Below are 22,375 nucleotides of genomic sequence, written 5' to 3' on the forward strand. Positions count from 1 at the left end.
TAATAATGAGGAGCCTACTGAGATGGTCTTTGGATGGCAGAAAAAGAAGAAAAACCTCCCAACAGCTCCTATGTTTGATTTCACTCCTTACTGCCTCTCCATCCTGCTCCTAGAACAAGATCTCATAGCTGCCTTCACTAGAAAGTTAGTCTTCTAGCGGGCAGCTTCTGCAGAGATGGACAGTCTGGGAACGTACTCCCATCGCCACATCTGCTTTCTTTTTAATTTGTTTTCTCTCCTTTGCTTTGCTTTGGTTTGCTTTTATTCTTTTATATCTCTTCTCTTTTCTCTCTTCTCTTTCTTTAATTTTCTTTATTTTCTTAAAACAAAAATTCTTGGTTTGTACTTGGAAGGCCAATTTTGATGGCCTTGCACCAAATGTAACCAATTTTCTGAGAGGAGATAACACCAAGGTATATGAAGTTTTACGTGAAGAGTTTGCCCTCGCTATTTTGACATGTAGATAGCTGTAGGATTTATCACTTGGGTTTATAGATGTCTTTCAGATATGAATAATTACTTCCTTTCATGGATTACTTTTTCTTCCTCCAGTGGTGTACCAGAAGCTGTATAATATCTTATGCACAAGATCTCACACAATCATTTGGCATATTCTTACTATTTATTTTATCTTAGATCCTAAGGATTTGTTTCAACTACAACTTGGCAATTTATCAAAATAAGGTTAAAAAAGTTTTGTGATCAGCCTGGTTCCAAAGCACTCTTACACATAGATTCTTTAACATCTAATATGGACTGATATTCTTATCCCCTCCATCAGTGAGAATATTGCTAGCAATTTCTCCTTCCCATCAGCTGCCTATTTTCTTCAAAATTAGAGGAATGCAAAGTTCTGGTGGGAAAAGCGAATGCAAAACCAGGAGAGAGAACAGAAGGAGAGAGCATGACCACAAAAGCTGTGTTTTCCTTGGGAATCACGGTTATCCAAAATCTTATCATTCGAGGTTGAACAGTTAGTAACTATTTCTGAGTATTTTATCACATAAAAATGATTCCATGGGTCACAAAATAAAACTACTAAAGAGTGATTAATCTTGTCTGAGCAGAAGAAAAGACCCTGCTATGAATATCAAAAGCACTCCCAGCAAGTTGTAAAATACTACTGTCCATCACTTCTGTGCCAACTTGGTAGCTTTCTTTAAACAGCAAAAAATTAATTGGAATACCAGACAGTGTTAGTAGAATACTACATAGTCTTCTCTGTAGGTCTTCCTAAATAACTCAAAGAGTCCACACTTTTCTAAACACCTTGTTTTTTAATATAAAAAAATAAACAAAACCCACTCTGTTCTGATTTCCTATCTATTTACTAATTTACATTCATGAAAAATTAATTTGCCTGGCTGTATGGCAGAGCTACGGGCTGTACTGAATGAATTTCCTTCCTTGGGAATAGAAGCTTTCTGACCTGAAGCTAAGGTCTCACTCTAACCTTTTGATGGTGTTGCCTATTAACAAGGACTACGTCTATACTCACAGAATGGTACTCACAGCATTAGGGTCAAATGCAAGAACTTCTGCTGTAATTGAGACTTTCTAGATAAAATTATATCTGAGCTATCGACTCATCTATCAGATCCAGAATTATATTATCAGATACAACATTTGCATTTAATAGTGATAGCTTTTATATCTAAGACAGATAGATACCTCTGGATCTAAGAGGTAGATAGATTAGATACAAATTTTATCCAAAGTACATTGCATTTATGTCATTTGCCCTGAGCATCCAACATTTGAATATTGTCAATCTATCGTTTCAGCTTTCTCTTCAAGCTACTGATATTTTCCTGGATCTTTGATTTCACTTGCAAATATTACCATGACACACGTACAAGTAGTATTCTTCATTCTTAATGATTCACGATTCTCTAGAAGTCATAGCATGTAACTTTGTTTTTTTTTACTGTATTTAAAACCCATGAATGCCCATATTTCTTTTATTTGTTGCAAAATTTGGCATGGGGTTTGATATATAGAGAAAGGTTAGTTGTAAGTAACACGTATCTTGGATTTCAGACACTGCATCCATTCCTTTTTGAAGACATACATGAGGAAGTAACTCTCAGCTAATAATTCTGTTGATTTATGTTAAGTATCAGTTAAGATCTCTGAATGGAACTTCCTATTACAGAACTCAAGTCCAGACATGAAATACTTCCACTAGAATTGCAGGCGCTTTAAACATTACGTCAAAGATAGCTAAATCAGCCAAAGGGCTCAACAGAACTCTCCCCTGCAGCTAAAGTAAGATAAATTATGCTTTGTTGCTAGAAAAAGATGTTGGGTTTTCAGCTGGGGCAAGCTCCTGAGGAGAGCACGTAGTAGGGGTAACGCACTTTCATTTTACAGTGAGATAAACTCATCAAGGCCAGCCCTCTCTTCCTCCCCGGTGTTCATGCCAGCATGCACACTTCACGATAAAAGCAAAGGGCCACCTAGTCTCTGTTGTCACGAAAGCTCACTTGCATGTTAGTTACTACATGGTGAAAGAGGAAAGCGGTGAGTTCACGAAGTCCAAGATGACCCTCCTGCATCGTACCACTCTGTGTGTCAGCAGATGTAAAGAGGAAGGAGTTTGCTCTCAAGACCTGGAGGAGGGAGGTCCCAATGGCAAGGTGCCGGGTCACAGCAAGGCACGGAGCTGCAGTTCTCTTACCTTGGCTGGTGGGCTCCCCATGGCATGCAAGATGGCGACAGCAACAGGCACCCCAATTTGAGTAACAGATCCGTCAGCTGCCAAACAGGCTCACAGCTTGTTGTTGCGGCTGAAATAACCTGAAGGACACATATAATTTATACAGGCGCTGAGCTCCACCCTCTGCCTCCCCTGTGCGGAGCAGAGTCTGCCTATGTCTGAGAGGGACAGATCTGCAGTGTCAGAAGGGAGAGGAAAGCTGCAGTTACCACACCTTTGCCTGTCACTTTATTACCTATCACAACTTGCTATTACCCCAGGTTTTTGGGTAGATTCTGCCATATTCAGAAAGTCTTCTGCACTCCCCATCTCTTCCATTTATCTAGTCAGTAAATGAATTTTCAATAGTTTTTACGTTCTTCCACAAAATACTCCAAAAAATAAAAAACAATCAAAGGGAGGGAATAGCCAAACCTTAATAATAAAAATTCCTGCGGGAGATCAACCCACTTCTGACTGCTCCTTTCAACTCTTCCTACAAAAGGGACTTGTTCCAATATATTACTGGAAATCTTTCTGCCAGCCAGTAAATCTCCTCACTTTGAAGTACCTACCTGGCCAATGTTGGTGAAACTGAGGCAAATTTTGGCAGGGAAAGGAAAAGCTGCATACCTTCTGGGCTCTTCCCCTCTACACACTTCTTATAAGAAGAACATTGACATCTTGCATATTCCCATCCTATTCCCCCATCAGCTTGGTGGTGACAGTAGTGGGTCCTAAGGCAGCCTCTGGAGATGGTGCAGGCATGGCTTCCCTCACCTCTCCCATGCTGACTGTGGACTCCTGATGGACAACCCATGGAGTGCCTATCAGGACATTGCACCAGGCCATCTGTTTTGGCTTTACCTTATTCCACACTTGTAACTTCGTGTTGGATGTCCTGCAGACCCAGGCTTGGAAAAGGGCTGGAGGCCACCATAAGTCTGCAGTAAGATATGTCCTCACTGGAGGACTGCAATATGAGATAGGACCAAGCCTCACCAAACCAGTGGACCGTGGGACCGTGTACACTTATGGAAAGGGAGAGTGTCAAGAGTTAATTTTCATTGAATAGCAGTTATGAGATTGGCTTTTGGCAAGAGAAGAAATAAAATTTAAATGCAACCACAACAATTATTTAGGAAAATAGGTTTCCTGGAATCTTAGGCTTTAGATCTCTCCTGAACCTCAGACGGATCACCTTTGAACACTTTTTACAGTATTTTCCACAAAAATCGGTCCCCAGTTGAAAATCAGCTCCAGTCAAATGCCCCTGGGCTTATGGAAATGACAAGCAACACCTCAAATTGACATTTCCAAAGACTCTGCTCTGCTGGCAATGCAGCCACCATCCTGGAGGTGAGGACTGGATGCACACTTACCCAAGCAGCAGGGTTAGAACTGGAGTGCCTAGGTAGGTTGCCATCTTTGAAATAATAAGGAAGGTATCTCAAATAAAGGTCTGCTGTGTATGTGCTGCAAATCAAAGGGCAGCTGCAAAACCCACAGAAAAATAAGCCAAACTCATCAGAAAGCAATCTGGGGTTCAGTGCGATTAACCATGTGAGTGATTTAGTGTGAGGTGCCCCTGCCCATGGCGGGGGGGTGGAACTTGATGATCTTAAGGTCCTTTCCAACCCAAACTATTCTATGATTCTATGATGTGCTTCTGCAGTAACACTGTTTTGACAGCCGCACTTGGACATTTTTCCCAGCAGTCAAGAATGCAGTGCAAACGTTCTTCTCCATGCTTCCTTGGACACAGGAGTGTGCAGCATCCCATTTCCAGAGATAAGAAAAAAGCAGAGGAAAAGGGGGAAAATCACTTCTTCATGTGAAGTTTTCATTTTCTGCCTTCATATTGCTGCTGTTGCTGTAGTGAACTGAGAAACCAAAATAGTAGGCTGACAAATTTACCTCCTAAAGGGAAGGCAAATGGAAAAACAGCCAGAGAAAAATGAACTCCCCTCAAAGAGGGGTATGGCTGCCTGGAAACAGAGCAACACATTAAATAGAGAACAGCTGCAGCAGAGAGACCCGGGTCTTAATGGAACAGGAAAGAAGGAAAAAAAGCTCCCAGAATGTCTTCAAATCAAGGTGCAAAAGCTATTTTGGAGAGCTCTGGAACAAATTTTTCCAAAAGCTGCTCCAAAATGTCAATGTTTCCAGTAAATCAGCACTGCCAAAATACATAAAACATCTTGTGTTGCTTGTCAACAAGCACGCTGACAAGTACCACGTCCATTTCCTCCTGGACATGAGGGAAATGGGCTACGTGAAGTCAGGCTTTACTGCAGACACAAAAAACAATGCAGCATGGGGAAAGTAAGACAAAGAAAGTCAACTGCAAAACCAAGGAAGGAACAAAACTAAGGCAAAGACAGCACAGCACAGCACCTTAGTGAACAAGTTAAACAGTAGGCAGTATCTAGTAGGCGGCACAGAAAGTCCTCCGCCTCCCCTTTTTAGAAGGAGGACATAGTCATGCTAGACTTATACTAGTGGAGTTAGATTCAGAATATGTAAAACGGTATCTCCAGTTTCAGTCTGTAAAAGGCTGTTCAGGAGACAGAGGGAAAAGGGATTTCAGATTGTACAGGTTAATTAAGCTGGTCTCATTCCACCTTTTTGACTTAATCTTGTTTCCTTTCTGAATTAATATTGAGAAAGTACTTGGAAATAAGATGGAGCGGGGGAGGGAAGAGATAAGAAAACATATCAAATTACTCTGAGGTTAAATTGCTTCATACACTACCTGTGTATGTGAAACAGAATCAGAATGGAAGGAATGCAAGCCCATGCTGCTCCCAGTATGCAAGTTAATTAATACAGTGTTCAGCTGCATGCAGCTTACCCAGGGGGCTGCTCACTAACAGCCCCGTGCAAGAAGCTACTCAGAGTCACAGCCAAGCTGTCAGATAAAAGCAGTAGAGTGATAGCAACTCTAAATGGCTGCGATTTGGATCATCCTACTGCTGGCATAACCTTAAAAGCTAAGTGAGACAGAACTACCAAAAGGTACTAAGGGCTCATTTAATGGTGTTTATTATTTACCCCAGCAATGGGAACAGCACCACAAAATTACATACAAACATGTCTCAGCTTTGGTGTGCAGAGAACTGCCCTTAGTGAAGCACTGTCTTCATAGTGCTCTTGTGCTTGATCCTAACAGCTTCAAAAGCAAGGATGGCAAATACTATATAAATTTAACTCTGCTATCATTCTGGATAAGAACATTTGTTTATTTATTTCATGGAAGTGGTTGTGTAGAATTAAGTGATGGACCTTCCTAGGGCTAGATGCAGCCACACCATTGAGAGATGGAGGTGGAAGACTGTGCTGCTTTGTGGAGACTTCTTTTTCAGACACTGATAATGAGAGATGACAGTCGCTTTCTCTTTGCCTCAAATCAGTTTGTATCTTATTTAGCTCAGTAGCTAGGTTAGAAAAATTACAGTAATCCGAGAAAATAATTGTCTATTGTCAAATTGAAACCAAAAATTTTCAAAATATTCTCAGAAATCAGGGAACAAAAATTAGTATTTTTTCCCTAGCTCATCCCCAAGCTAATTTTTATCCAGGTTATTTAACCACTGTGAGAAATAACCCCCCCAAAAAAAACTTTATTCAACTAGATCTCCATTTTTTAATTCAGCATTGCCATATGAAACTAGACGCTCTAAAGCAAAGCTTCAGAAATGCCAGATTTGGAGACCTTTCAAAACTGAAACATTTAATTTTGAAATAAAACATTTCTATTTTTTCACTGTTTCCCCCCACCCCATTCTTTCTGAGCAAAACAACACAGTTAATTCGAAACTGCTTTAGATCTTTGAATGCTTTCTGACCAAACATTTTCAGCCAACCTGACGGTATTAGGACTCCAACTAGTCGTCTGTCTGAGTGGCAGTCAGATGATAACAGAACTTATACATGAACCATCCTGGCTATCAAGATCTAAACCTGTTTCAGAAAAGCAAAAGGTTCTATATCCTCTTACCTATCTCCTGAGCCACTGCGAGTTTGAATAAAGATATCATACAGTAAAGCCAGTATCACTGGCTCTTTTTCCTGGCCAGAGTAAGAGAGCTACTAATTTCCTTAGATACTTTGCAGGTGTGGTTTTAAGCATGGCAAGATAGTGATCTCTGCAGCTTCAAGATGGGAGGAAGCTGCTTATTACTTACCTGGGATATCTGAGGACGGGAGTGTTATCTTTCCAAGACACGTCAATGTAAAGCCACACATTGAAACCCACTGTGTTTATGTTTAGATATTTTTCTTTTATTTTAAACCAAGTGATTGCAGAGCATCTAATTGAAATAAATGAGTAAGATATTTCAATATCATTCCACTCAAGCCAGTTTCGGAGACCTTTATCTTCAGATCTTATACAAACAGTCTGACACTGATGTCAGTATGAAATTGCTTCAGTAAAGACCTCAGAAGACTTAGGTAGGTATTACATTTCACCACTTGGCTGACAGGAAGACTTGACTTATGGTTATGGTATTTAGCTTCAAATTATCAAGAGAAGGGTTTTCTTCTTAGTTGCCACCAACCTCTTCTGTTTCTTCAACAGTCACTTTTTTAGAGTCAAGACAGTAACTCTTGTTTTCTTCTCTTGTTTTTCACTCCATAAGTTCTTTGGGATAAGACCAGCTAAGGAAATGTTTGCTAGTGAATGTTATTATGTTGGGCAAGAATAATTAAAAAACAAAGGTTACTGCAGTTGTATGACACAGCTGGGTTTCCCTTCTAGCCCTAGCTGTGTCAAATTCTCATTCAGGCCTGTATTTGATTTTATTCAAGGTTATGAGGACAGCCCTTATACGTTAGGTCAGAAAGGGATAAAAGTTACACAAGGATTTATTTCAGGTAACATGAAAGTCATTAAGGGTTCAACTCAATCATTCCTGGCAGTAACTTATTCTCTACATAGCTCTCCAAAATTAACAAGACTACAGAAAGTAGCAGGTATCCTCACTATGTTATTCTGTATGTTAGTACAGTTAACGGGTAGGTTTTTTGAAAAAAGCTAGCATCAGCCAACCTATGTCCTAGCTTAAGTCATCTGGAAGACTTCAGTGAAGTGTAAATGTAAGAAAAGCACTCATCTGAGCATAGAGACAGGGCAAAGAAAGACAGAAACAGCCAATTGAGGGTGAACTGGATACATTCAACTGTACTACCAGTAGCTTCGGAAATACCTGCAAAGCATGCCTTTCTAGCAGGCACACTGATCACAAACAAGAAGTGAATACTGGCACACAACCATTGGTAAATACCTGAAAGTGCTCAAGTCTTAAAAATATCAGGTGGGGGAAGTTTCATGGTGCAGCAAAACTCACCTAAGAGCTAGTTGTCACTAAAAGAGGAGGTCTGGCTCCCATTGCAGTCCCAAGCTTACAGACTTCAGCCCATACCCCACAGTACTGCATCTGGCACTCTTCTGGCCAAATGGTAAGGTCATTTGAGGAGCTGAAGCAACAAAAAATTACTCTTTTTCTCAGGAATTTACAGGACTGCCCTTCTTTGTAGCCTCAGCTTACTAGAACATAGGAACTCACATTGAATTCAGTAGTGGGAGTCTGACCATAGGCAAGTAGCGTTGTCCATAAGTGCTGCCTAAAGCATCAAGATTTTTAGGGAAATGAGCATCAGAGGTGGAAAATACATTAGACAATTCAGCGCACATCCCTACAAGCAGATCATTACAATTCATTGACCCCAGTAGCAGGGAGCTTCACTACCTATTTGTATAGTTCTTCTAAGGTTACTGCAGGGTTGTCAAAATTGAAAACTGAGTTTCTCCCTGACTTTACTTTTATTCATCATTATAATTTTTTCTCTTTTTTAATACAAAATCTCTAGACATCAACCAGCCCATGGGAACAATTTAAAACAGAATAACCAGAGCTATTATGAGTTACGAGCCTTGCAAGCTTATTTAGAGCAATTAAGAACCTTGTGACTCACTGCTGGTGTATTACAACTTCCAACAGCAGACGACTACTTCATGAGGACTTCATGGGCTCTACAGAGTCATGGGGATTTTAATACGAAAGCTTCTTCTGAACTGATATTTATCCCTATAAAAATTATTTCTGATGAGAAAAAATGCTTGTTTATTTTATATGTCTGTCCTTCTTGTTTCCTTTATTTTATATGTCTGTCCTTCTAGTCCATTTGTACCATTCCTGTAACAAAAAGAACTCAGAAGCTTTTCCTAATAGTGTGACTTAGAATTCAAGTTGCTGAGAACACTCTCAACTTTACTCCAGCAGCATGAAAGCAGCTTTCTGTCACCTGCTCCCCTTGAACCAGTGTAGAAAGCAGACAAGCATAAGCAGAGCGTCTGGCACTTGAAACACGCTGAGTGTCTCAGCTGGTCTCAAGAAAACTACTCCAACCTGTGCCAAGGCAGAGTCATCCCTGGAGCCTGATACCATCTCTGTCTCTATGTCTGCACATTAGGTCTGTTTTAATTCTTCTGGTTCAGCAGCACATAAAACATAACACCTGACTGCAATTGTAAATGCTTTCATCCTAGTAGAAAACTGATTTTTCACAGGCACAGATCTCTTTTAACCTTCTAATTCATGCAATATCTTGGGACTTCTGAAGCTCCTAAGATGTGCAATGCTTGAAACCTGAGAACTCAGAATAGAAACTCACATCAAAACCAATGGAAATGTATAGCTTTTAGCATCTCAATGAACTAGGGTGTTTTTAACCTTAGACCTCTGACATTCATGGTTTATGTGTCAGGTGAGATACGATATGGCCAATAAGCCAGAAAATTTTTGTGTAGGTTATGAGAGGCATTGACTCTGTTCAGAGCAGAACATTAAAACAAGCTACATACACTGCCTCCTTTGCCAGAGGATCTAGATCTATGTGCCAAAGGTCCAAAATTAGGTCTTCTAGCCAGGGAGAGTCTGTGCTGGAGGAGATGCACTCACTTAGAGACTCTAGCTTCCAGGGGTAGAGATCTGATGGAAAACTAGATTTCAAATGGTGACCCCTCCCATAAATCCCTCCAGGAACCAAGCCTCACCCACAGCCTGTCAAAGCAGTGGGGCACAAACTTGTAATGGTGCCTTCTCTGCAACACATGCAACCTGGACCCTGCAATCTCTCCCCATGCAATAGATGCATTGCAAAGTGGCAGAGACCCTTGCCTTCTATGATTCAAATCCACTAATTGTTGGTCTTCTCTACTGTGTACTCACACACATACTGAATGCATTTGTCAGCCAAGTACAGCAAGCAAGCTGTGAACCGCAAGAAGGTAAAATGTCCTGTGACTTGCCTGCCCCAGTGCTGGGAGCTGGAATGTTCATCCCACAGAGGAAATCACACCTTCTGTCACCCTTCCCAGAAAGTTTTCATGCATGTATGTACGAAAGATTTTGAAACATTTCTGGGCTATGCCTAAGTTCACATGCCAGGACCCTGCCTACATAGCTGTTTTGCTGTCACATGCGTAGCTAAGAGCACTAGCAAGCAGGAAGCAAATGAATTGGCCAACAGGTGAAGGACGTCTAATGGACAGCTCTTTCAGCTGTTGGTAGCCTGTGGGGTAGCAGCGGTAGCTGAGCAAAGACAGAAGTGTCATAGCATCACAGAATGGTGGGTAGCCAGTGGAACAGGCCAGGTGGGTCCACAAGTTTGACGACAGCATGACAACTTTCCAAGCAGGTTTCCATGAAGCTGGAGAACCAGCCAACCCAGCAATACCGAACCCAATCAACAGGTTCAAAAGAAGAAGCGTTGCATCATAAAACTTATGATCAGCTCTATTCATCAGACATCATTTCCTCGTGCATGTTAAAACTCCAAATGGGAAGAACCTGACTGTTGTTAACACACCTCATATTTCTTCCTCCTCCTCAAACTTGATGCACAAACAGCTGACAACTTGGACAGATATGTGGAGCACAGAATGCCTTGTGCAACAACTGTGTGCTGTTGCTTACAAGAAATAGAGGAGAGAGGAAATGATAATAAAAATGGTAATGTGCCTCCTGCTCCATTTGAATACTCCTTGGCATTTGAATACTCCTTGGCTCTGTCATCAATTCTCTGCACATCCTAGACAACTCAGTGAACAATTTGTAGCATGAAACGAAAGTAGCAGCAATCAGTTCACCTTAGATCAGAGAAACTGGAGCAACTCAAAGGAAAGAGAAACTAGAAATGCAAAGAAAAAATTATCATTATTCTATTGTTATAGAATACTGCTTCCTCCAAATGGTTATCATTTGAAAACTACCCTTTAGATGCTTTCCTTTATGAACCCAAATACTGTATCCTGACACTGTCAATGTTCAGAGAAATTTAGTGTATTCTTCACTAAGTGTCTCTATCATGAGAGACATCATTTTACACAGGATCCAGACAGCACCAAAACATCCCACAGCCCAACATAGCATGGGTCAGAAATGCATCGCACCCCATGAATTCATACTTGAAGACGCTTCTTGTTCCATATAGGACATTGTCTTGCCTTCTGTGGCTCTGAATCAAATTAAAGGAATGGTTGCATTACATTATTGCAGATGCAGGTAAATGCTGTTCACTTGTCCCTAGAAAAACATCCTTCAACTCTGTGAGGAATAACCGGGAGCCAGAAAGTTAATTAACAGTTTCACTCCGCATCAGAGACAGTCTGTAAGAAGCAGTGAGCAGGGCAGCTTAATTTTCATTCAATATACTCCTGTACAAGGAAGCCGATATTAATAACTTCAACAGAATATATTAAGAGATCCATTGCAAAACAATGAAACGATACTGTAAAGCTATTTGATGCTTTCCCAAATGAGAACAAACCTTACTAGCAGTCAATTAACTCCTTTTATACCTAACATTTTGAAACAACTGTACAGATGAACCTATGAACCCATGCCAATCCATTTCAGCCTCTAGAGACAGCAAAACCTATTTGATTTCTTAATTCTAGTTCTGGTTGTGATCATTTGACCTTCACTTCCTTCTGACATATGTAGTCATCGCCATTATACAGCCTCTCTGTGTCACAGCAGTGTTGAACACAAAACATACTGACAACAAAGCATCTCATGGTTGTTACTGCTACCTGTGAGGTGTCAAGCACAAGTGAAATCCTCAACTCTTACACTGTGCCTTCCTGTCCCTTGCCTCTCCAGATAACTGAGAGGAGCAAGTCAAAACTCAGCCAGCCAAAAGCCAACTTACAATCAAAGTTCAAAGTTTTCTGTTTGCTATAGGAAAAAGATGTGCGGAAGAAACTCAGAGACATCTTCCTGATGTGCAGCAACTGGTAATTCATTAGTAGGTTTTGAGGTTAAACAATACCAGTTTTTCCAATATCTATTTAGTAGTTATCTCATGTACTTCAAAAGTCAAAAGCTTTGATCTCAGATACTTCCTCATGTTCCTCTCAGGAATAGTCTAACTGATATTAATAGGATTCACTGTTAGAGTGCCAACTCAGATGCAAAAGTGTTTGATGCATTGGAGCACAACCAAACAACACACAAAGGAATATGCACAAAACATTAGCCCAGCCTCCCCTCTCTGTTCCCCACAAAACCCAAAGATACCACATTTTATTCACAGGCTTAATTATTGTTCAACTCCTGCCCTTTTACTTCTATTTTCTCGCTTGTGTTGGTGTTTGCGTTGGCGTTCATGTAATCTCCTTAGATTGCACAGTTTCTTTCGAGCAAGCTCTACAGCTTATCTGGGAACTTTCATCACTTTTACCATGGTGGGGCTCACTTCCCTGTTGACTTTTTGCAGTGCCATAAATGACAATAAATTCTATTGCTGATCCTTGAAACCTGTGGAATAGCTAAACTATGTATTTTCCCTCCTACATCTTCCTTTCATATAGTGACCCCTGAGTTGTCTCAGCCTCCACACCACATTTCCCTCCCACATGACAGCTAAATTTAAACCAAGACTGGATGAGGTACTTTATGCGTAGTTCAATCAGCCATCAGGAACATGACTCAGGAATTACTGAGAAAAATGCATGCATCCCGTAGGTCAGACTAAATAACCACAGCTGGCCTTAACTTTAAAAATCTATTTTCCTTCCATGCATCAAGCTTTTCTTTACATCTCAAACATGTATTAGGAGCCTGTAGTTGACTAATGACCATAGGGAGTGACGGTCTATGTGCTTCATGAAAAGGTTCACATGAAGAGACAAGCTGTTCCCATTATTTCAAGGAGACTCACTCTGCAGTCAAACCGCGTTAGAAACCACACACCCTTGGCACTGGTATACAACGTACCTCTTCCCACAAACATGGAGTAACAGAGCCTCCCAGAAAACACACTAATGAGGCAACATATAAAAGCTTTCTCAGGAGAAACCTTGGTTCCAGGGCCCAAGGTTCATAAAACCGTAAGGGGAGGAAACACACATCCTTCCCCTTCTTCACACCTTTCTTCCTTGAGCAAACACTTTGAAGGCAGTTCCCAGGGACAAATCTTGAGGGATTTCCTCAGCCAGTTCCCATCTCTTGTTCATATTCCTATAGTAGAGGCACCAGCACTTCATTTGCAACTCATCTGTGTCAGTGGGTTTCAGCCTTTCCTGTTTATATACCACCATGGCAGCAGTGCTATTAAGATAATTACAGTTATGATACAAATCCCTTGCACACTACCAAGAGACATTTTGTATCTACATAACGAGGTCAGCAGCTTCCAGGATTTGCGAAACAAGGACAAATTGCTTTGGCAATGTTCCTGATTTACTCCCAAGTTTATCTGTACCACCTTCTCCTACAGGAGACCCCATCTGCTTTTCTGCATTTACTGAAACACTACTTTTCTGTTTCAGACTCTTCTTCCCCCAGGATGAACCACATCATGTTTCACCTTCTGCAGAAGGTCCCAGACTAAGGGCCACCACCAGCATAGAGGCCAATGGAGAATTCCTCCTGTTATTTACAGATGCAGTGGTGAGAGGGAATAGGCCAAAATCATATTCAAGTGTTCCTAAATAAACATCATTGAACGTGCTTCTAAGATGTTGTTACATTGCAAGTAACAAGAGGAAACACAACCTGCTACTCACAAATGTGTTCTGGTCTTCTGAATCCACCCTGTATGCTGTCCATAGAATAGAATCATAGAATGGTTTGGGTTGGAAAGGACTTTCAAAGGTCATCTACTCCAACCCGCTGCAATGACCAGGAACACCTGGAACTAGATCAGGTTGCCCTGTCTATTGAAAGGATTTACATACTCTAGGGTATGTCTACTGTACCCTAGCCTGTGAGATCTGACAGTTCAGGTTTTATTTAGCACTTTTAATCTCACGTCATTCAAGGCCAGACTAACACAACCATTTCCTCAATTCATACCTTTGCACCAAAATTCATACCAAGGCATCAAAATTTTCACAGAGCCAAGATCTGTAGACCTAATAACTTTAAATATGATTTGACTGTGCACTTAAATTGGAGATATGGCCATGAAAACAGGTATATTACAAGTGTAATCCTATCCCAAACAAAACCAGGAGTGAAACTGTCACTAAGAAATATGCATCTTAAAACAGTGCTCTCATTCTCAGCAGCTATACAGGGAGTTAAGTGTCATACAGTGCAGAGCATCTGACTTAGGAAAAGCATTGCAACTACCTAATGTCCTAACAATGAAAACAAAACACGTTGCACTCTACGTGAGTGGTAAGTCATTGCCAGAGATTCAGCCTTTCTATAAAATCCTAATCCAACCTACACAGACTATCGGGGTATTAACATAAGTCCTGCTAGTCCGGGGTCACTGTTTTACTGAAGAAACAGTGCGCACCAACACTACTTACTGCATGAGATTTTGCAGTCTTTCATTGTGCCCTGAGCCAGATATCATCTTCTTGCTAAGGCTCACACTGTATCTGTACACAACTGTTTCTTTCTTTGTTGCTATAGCTGTAGATTATGAAACCCCTTAAACACCCAGTGCGTCAGCTTTTGGCACAGCTCTCTTGGGCAGGTGTGTTGTGCAAAGCATTCTTCAAGAATAGCAGGGATTAAACAGCCTTTTGTGGGTCCCAGGAGATACAGTATATATTGCTCTGAGCTCCATAAGGCCAAGTTTCCTCTGCTCAGGATGCTGCACATTCAGATATACAAAGGTAGAAGGAGAAGAAGAAAGATGATGATTCAAGTGTAGGATTCGGCACCACTGAATTTTGAGATCTCTGACTTGCAGCAATTTAAGATAAAGTTTTCCATATAAGCATGCTTCCAAATGCAGACATCTGGAGAACAAACAAGCGCTTCCGGGCTAAAAACATTTCTGATGTATTCCAGGAAGGTACAAGAAGCCGGGAAAACAGATGCTTTGCATAAAATGTCTTCCTAAAACACTCCTACGGTGAAGCTTCCATGACCTTGCCATTTTTGCTCAAGCGTCTCCTTAGATAATACCACATGCTTTGGATACTTTGAAAACTTGGAATTGCTAAAGGCATTGCTGGTGGAGGTTTTGCTGCCTTAAGACACAGTGACACCATGTGGCCAATTGCCTATGGAAAGGGCAGTTTTCTCATTTTGCTTTTATTAAATTTAGCTCTGGGATGCTCAGATGCAACTATATTGACCAGTGAGAGTAAACTTGGATAAAACAATAGGCATCTGAACAGGTATACAAAACCAAAGATAATGACCATTAGGGATTTCAGCATACATCCAAAAGTCTAATGTTTGCAAAAGTATCCTCTGAAAGCATACCTGTAAGTTCAGCAGGTAAATACCAATAAGCACTGTTTTCACATGTGCCAAAACCTCATATTCACATGGTAGATACAAGCAACTGATAGAACTGATTCTATGTTCTTCCCAGAAAAGTGCACCTGGAAGGTGCACTGAGGTAACTCTAGTTAAAATCTGCAGTAATACTGCAGAAAATAGCAAACCATTTTGAAAATGGATGTATTTTTGCCTTGCTCTCATGACTTGTTTTCCTTCCAAGTACACCCAGATACCTCCATTTATTCTTACAGACATTGCATTTAATTTCACAAGTGGGAATATTGCTGCTCGGATTGTTCTCAGCAATTGCTATCACTCAGCATTATATAACACGGTGACTGATGCAATGAATCATCTCTCCCCAGCACAGTTCTTTTCCAAATCGAGTACTGCACATTCAGAAGGTTCAGCTCATGAAGAATGGGCAGATTTATTGGAAAGAGAGACACAGAGACAGGCAGGCAAATAGGCAGTTGAACACAGAATACAGATTACTTACATATCCTCAAGCAGAAAGAGAATACTACACTAAATAAGCTCTTCACAGGTAATATATTCACTCAGTACTACTATAAGGAATTTTTTTCTATAAGAAACGTGTATTTTGAGGCAGGATTCAGAATATCTTGCTCTCAAGAGCAGAAAGGAAGGGGAAATATAACAAACGACTAAGCTGCAAAGGCTTTGCAAAGTCAGTGTTCCATAAATGTTGCTTTTTTATTGATTAGGTAGATAACATGCTGGTGTAGCTTTTTGTTCAGCATTGAACTCCAGGTGAGCAATTTATTTCAGCACTATCACAGTGCATCTGTATTTAGATTAAATAGGTTAGTCACCTACGTACATAATAGTTTCACTCTGCATACAAAGTAGTTCAGAGCCTGGGAAGCACCAGCTAGTTAGACACAGGGCTTTCTGATTGTCCAAAACAGGAGTTGGACTTGAAGATGAATGACCCCATCTCTCAAATGTTGTCACCTTGAGCAGTGAGACTTTGCTGCCCTCTTGTGACCTGTAAACTTGACTTTGCTACGGTGACAACAGCTTCTCTGCCATGTAGTGTACATGTCTCCGTGGTATACAGGCACGATGACTATACTTTGAGCAGCTGAACCCTCTTTTACACTTAGACCCATGTTTCCTCTCCTTTCTTACCTGTGACTCACAGGATGCACCTTTTAATGTCATTGTCATTGCTAATAGAAGTGCTGTCCGTGGGCAAGCCTGGGTAAAGGCTGGAGGCATCCCTGCATTGTTCACAGGAGTAGGGCTTTGTAATAAAGGCTACAGAATGTTTCCCTGCTGCCATGAGGATCATCCATACAGGAAAGCAAAATACACACTTAGCCAGTGTTTGAATATGACAGTGTATACTGAAAGAAGACATGCGTTTTACAGCTGGGAGGGAGGATATTATAAATGATTATACAGTTTTGCACATAGATGATAAAGTTTTCCTCTCCATCTTCTCAAGTGTAAAGCTTGTTTCATTTATGGTAGAATTTTATTGGTAGGTTTTGTTATGGTATTTAATATTTATGGTAGAAATTTTCTTGCTTGAAAGAAAAAGAAACTGTGTTAGGATTGGCTGTATTCTAAAACGAAATGGGGTTGTTCCATCTGGTCAAACTAAATACAACAGCTATATGTCAAAGTGGTTATGCTGTTCCCTTCAAACAACACAGACTTCAGTTGCAGTGACTGCTTACACAGAATTTTGGAACACTTGGAAAAAGCTTAGTATGGCTGCAATCACACTGAAAAGCAAGCTGGAAGCCCCTCTGCTGGTAATACCCTCTTCCTTCCTTACACCTCAACTATATAATGAAGACAGAATCAAACCTTGAAATACATAGGCAAGGAAGCAACAGGGACGTACGAGGTACATGTAGGCTTGAGAGCTGTAAGCTAACGAGGCAGCTGCTTTGTACTCAGATACACGTTTGGAACAGCCCACAGAAGGCATCCATGGGTAAAATGTTCCCTCAGCACATCTGACTGGAGGCAAGTCATCAGTCCTTCTTCACCACAAGCCTCAATCACCATTATACACCCAAATCACTGAAGTAGTTTCTCTCTAATGCTTCTATGCCAAAGTAAACTAAAGCATCCTGCATTTAGATTCTGATTAAAGTTTCCAGGACATGCTGCATTTTCTTCAGGACGTGGCATAGCAGAATGAATGTTCCCAGCTTCAACTGAAGATAACGTTTACCTATTCCCTGCTTTTGAGGAGTCTAATTGCATTGCAATGATTGCATAAACGGAACCTCAAATCTTTGTGGCAGTGGGGATTTTGTACTTTTTTTTTACAATATTCAGGGAAATACACAGGCAGCTGAATCATCTCTGTGAGACATAGCGATATATTTCAACAATCATACTACCAAGTACTACTGCTGCGGCAGAGCAAAGCTCTGGGCAGACTGACAGCTAATCCATTTGCAGAATTAAGTCAAGAAAAAAACAGAGAGAAGCCATGTGGTAACAGTCCCTCAGTGAGTCTATAGACTCATTAACATCAGCATTTGTTCCTTCAGAGGACAAGGAAGGTGCCTCAAGTTTCTGTCTTTCCAACATTCCTGACAGCAAAGCCATTTGTCAGGGTAGACATTCGGTATAGTCAGGTCAGGAGGTGCTCGCAGCACAGTGCCAGCCCTTGACACTGCTGTAAGCTAGCAGTGACCCTTCACACACAGCACAGCACGGTGCAGGAGAGATGCTTCAGCTTTGCACAGCTGGTGTGCCTGAGAGAGACTCCTGGAGAGCCTAAGGGTAAGGTCCAGTTGCAAAAGTCTAAAGCTACTGTTTTGAGAGCCAACTGGGGTAGCTGAGGCTTCTTAAGAGGCTCAGAAAGGACACATATACTATTGTTCCTGTAAATCCCTTTTACTACAAAAAGCCACTTTCTGATCCTCTCTTCAGAGCTGGAAGTGAATTCCAGTGAATTCCATGACTAGCTGCTGCACCTCCTTTGCAAAACCAATATATACTATATCAGCAAACAGTAGAAGAATTAAATCATCTCACATCAGAGCTTATCTTTAACATGCTGTATCCAAGTGAAAGAGTGGAGTTCATTCTTTTCCTTTCCTTACCAGCAAGCACCAACTGATACAATAAAATACGCAGCATCAACCAGATATCATTTCAAGTCTGCTGGAACTAAAAGCAGATGACTATCTGGGGAACAAATATTCCTTTCAGCAGCACATAACTGGAGCTGATATACTCCTATATATGTATGTATAAATATCTTCTACTGATCTTTGCCTCTCTTCTTATCTTTAATTACCATCTCTTTTTTACAGCGACCTTCTTCCACAGCCAAGAAAGTATTTAGTCTTTCTGATGGGTTTGGATGAAGAGTGTTCTTTCAGAAAAGGTCAACTGAAGGCAATGTAATAGTGAAACTCCAGAGCAGCCTTCAGACTACAACGAGAGTGAAGTTTCAATGGCAAACAAGCACTACACCTAATGCTGCACAACAAAACATCCTAGCCCCAGTCCATAACGGAGCGCCCACTGCTCCATTACTGACTTCATACCTGTCCAGTAAATCGTGATTCTAGAATACAGAAAGAGGAAAACTGAATCTCTGCTTCCCCAGCATTCATTTCTGTAAGTTACTGATCACTCTGGCACCAATCTAATACTTGCGGATGTGTAAAATCCCATTGATTTCAATTGAAGCCTTTTAGGATGTCTGACATCTGATCTCATTGTAGACTCGTGGTCAAAAATCCTGGACAAAGTGTTCAGGACTCCACTGGGTCAGATGAAACAATAAGTCTTTAGAGCAGACAGATACTGCTAAAGAGACCCAGCCTTTTCTCTGAAAGGGGTAGAAGACCCAGTTATGAGAGCAGAAGGTATTCTGTTGTCAGAAAACTTCTATGAATCCAGAATAAAGTTCAGGGGTTGCTGATGGGTTTTGCAGGGTGGTGGTAAGCCAAGGATACACTGGACATCATAACTGGCAAGGGGACATAGCCTCTGTCACGCGAACACAATCCACATATGGAAATAGATAGTTATGTGTTACCAATAATGGTAAGACAGGATCCTATTTTCCTGGAGGAATCCTTGCTACAGAGCATTTGCATCTCCATATTCTTAAAGCCCAGCTCCAAACATGCAGATACTTTATTTTTAAATGAAATAAATCTACCTCTGCAACAAGAATTTGTGCCGGGCCTGCCATTTCTTATTCATTGCACAAGGAGGGCTTAAGTGGTATCTTAGGCACTGAGTCCCTCTGCCCTGAAGTAAGCATCATCTTTAAATCTTTCTCATATATTAGCTCCTCTCTATTGCAATAATACACCTGGATGTGTCTTTCTCCAATACACTCTGCTCCCAGATTGGATTCAGGTTGCAGCAGCAGTCCAAACAGCAAGTGGACTCACAAAGACATAGGTCTATACCAATGTTAACTGCAATATGTTGTAATTTGAGTGCCTGCTAATTGAACTAAAGCCTAAGACCTACTTTGTCACAATAATGTGATTATTTGTATTATAAGAGATACAGAACTCATTTTACGATCTTTGCCAACAATGACATCTCAAAGTTGTCATTCTTGTTATGAGATATGTGATGAAAGACAGAAAAGCAGAATTCAGAGAACCTATCAGAGTGAAACAGGCTAACATAGGAGGAGAATAAAACAAAGGAACCAGGACAAAGGAGGGATGAACAGAAGCAGCTCAGGCCCTTAGCTGCCCTGGTGCCAAGAGCAGAAGAGTTTAGTAGTTTGCTCCTCTTCCCTAAAAGCAGAGGTAGGTACATGTTGTGCCTGCTGTTTCTGCTGTGCCTGCAGGAAGACAGAGCTGAGGGTGTCACAGAATTGCCAGCCAAGCAAACAATGTCATGAGATCTGAGCTCATCAAAGCACCTCTTGCTTCAGTGAGACATTTTTTAGATGACGAATGGTTTTTGAGAAAGCAGAGCTTTGCTTTTCTTTTTACTCTTTTCCTCCTGAAAACTCTGTTTGGAGGCCCATGACCTGATCCTATCACTTTCACAGCTCAAATATGCTTTCAGCTTTTACACTTTTTTTAATGAAAACCTAAAAACACATGAAGAAAAATCTCACAGAGATAAAAGCATCTCTGATTGTCTCCACATGGAACCTCACACTAAAAAACTGGGGACCACGGCAAGGAGGAACCATCCTTACAGGCCACAGAGACTCATCTCCTCCAACAACTCCATTTCTTATACTAAGTCAGTATCCAGCTAAGATCTCCTTGACTGTGTGATCTGTACATGCCATGACCCACAGAAAAATCACTGCCTATTCTTTATGTGTAGCAGAAGGATCTGTCTTCCAGGAACACCACCTCATAAGGAGAATTTTGCACTGTTCCACAGACAGAATAACAGGAAAGCAGTTGAGACATGCACAGGCATTAGTCAAGTCATGATTTAGCCTGAACAGCTGGCTAGGAGGTCATAAAAGAAATGTGGTTTACTACATGAGTGATAGATGAAATGACCCTATTGCCAAACTTGACTAAGAGCTGGAACAGCTGCAGAGCATACATAGAATTTATGAGACTAACCTCTGGATTCCTTCCTGAGCCCAGGAAATTGCATTCCTTTGAGGTCTGGACTGGTGTTCATTGATAATGCAAAATTATACTCTTCTGCAGGGAGAAGAAAAGCAAAGCAGAAGCACTGGAAAGCTAAATGGCCTTATGAACCTTATAAACTGAAAGGAATGAAGAGGGATAATATATCACTCTCTTAAAAATCTCTACTCTCCTCTCAACCCAGAGGGAGAACTTGCACATGCAAAGGACAGGGAGCAAATGTTATTAAAAAATTGAGCTATTTTTCTTCAGTCTGTGAATTGAGAAGTAGAACGGTATTACCTGCCTCAGCCCATTACCATCCTGCATGAGCTGTCTGTTACATGGCTTATCAGGCAGACACAAGTGATGGAAATGCACAGAAAGCAAATAGAACAAGCAGAAAATTAAGTGGAGAGAGAAGACAGTTCTGGCCTGAGTACGACTGAATTCTCTTTGCTTAGGAACTACTGGGCACTGGCGCTTTCCAGTGCATTGCACTTCCAAAGCTTCGCAGCATCAAAGCTTTCTCTCATGCCGCAGAGGATGAAGAGACCATGTAAGGAGATAAATGGGGTTGGCTTTTTCCAAGGAGTTCTTTTGTTAGTAGACAATGGGTTTCAGGATGTATAAAATGTGCTGAGTAGCCAGAGACAACTAAAAACAAAGAAAAAAGCTAATGTTTATCTCTGGTCTTCCTCTTCTGGGCGTAATATTCCAGATGAATCAAGGGAAACCCGAAGAACAGCACGAGGCATATATCCTAAGGAAGCTTAATTACCAAAAGACTAATTCCACATTACATGATGTGTAAGGTAATGGTGGAAAAAAGAAAGCTTTTATTGCATAAAAAGAACACCAAGATTTCATAACTTATTGGTCTAATGTGGAATTAAAAACAAGACTTCGTTCTGAACCCACCCTAACCACCCATGTATCAATAATCAACAACCCACTGATCAGAACACTAGACTGGAAGTGGGAGAAGCTGAACAAGCATAACTAAGGCATGAATTTCAGCCTCCTAATCCCCATGGAGAGCCCCAACTTTTATAATGGTTATTTAAAGGCGATTTTTACCACCTATCTTTAAGGACACAAGAGAGCTACTCAACCAAGTGCTGACCTTTCCCCAATGGGAGGAAAAAATGATTTTTCTGTTTTAAATAACTTTCTTACCTCGGGACTCTGTAGCAGTTGGAGAACAAAGGACCGTGTTATTTTCATGTCCGATTAGTGACTGGAAAATCCGAGTGGAGTCAACAAGAAACGCAGTAAGTAGAAGTTGTTCCTTGGTTTCTGCATTGACCTCAAAGTGAGAGATCTTGAGAACATTTCTA

At 41.0% G+C, this 22,375-nt stretch overlaps 1 protein-coding gene across 2 annotated transcripts in view; it reads right to left on the reverse strand.

Moving 5' to 3' along the window:
• LOC134172550 (cytosolic phospholipase A2 beta-like) overlaps positions 1-22,375 on the reverse strand; it is a 51,258-nt gene extending 28,883 nt beyond the window's left edge. Inside the window, exons 1-2 of one of the 2 annotated variants that reach the window (XM_062635734.1) lie at positions 22,215-22,375; positions 2,681-2,799 (exon numbers count right to left, since the gene is read on the reverse strand). In XM_062635734.1, coding sequence (XP_062491718.1) covers positions 2,681-2,701 — 21 coding nt within the window. In that variant the 5' untranslated portion in view covers positions 2,702-2,799; positions 22,215-22,375. Of the gene's footprint in view, positions 1-2,680; positions 2,800-21,026; positions 22,031-22,214 lie in introns of those variants that run through there. The other variant, XM_062635735.1, reaches the window with a different exon arrangement.

The sequence above is a fragment of the Pezoporus occidentalis genome, unplaced genomic scaffold, assembly GCF_034315485.1.
Source record: "Pezoporus occidentalis ecotype Australia unplaced genomic scaffold, CSIRO_AGI_Poc_V1 ctg46, whole genome shotgun sequence".
NCBI lineage: Eukaryota > Metazoa > Chordata > Aves > Psittaciformes > Psittacidae > Pezoporus > Pezoporus occidentalis.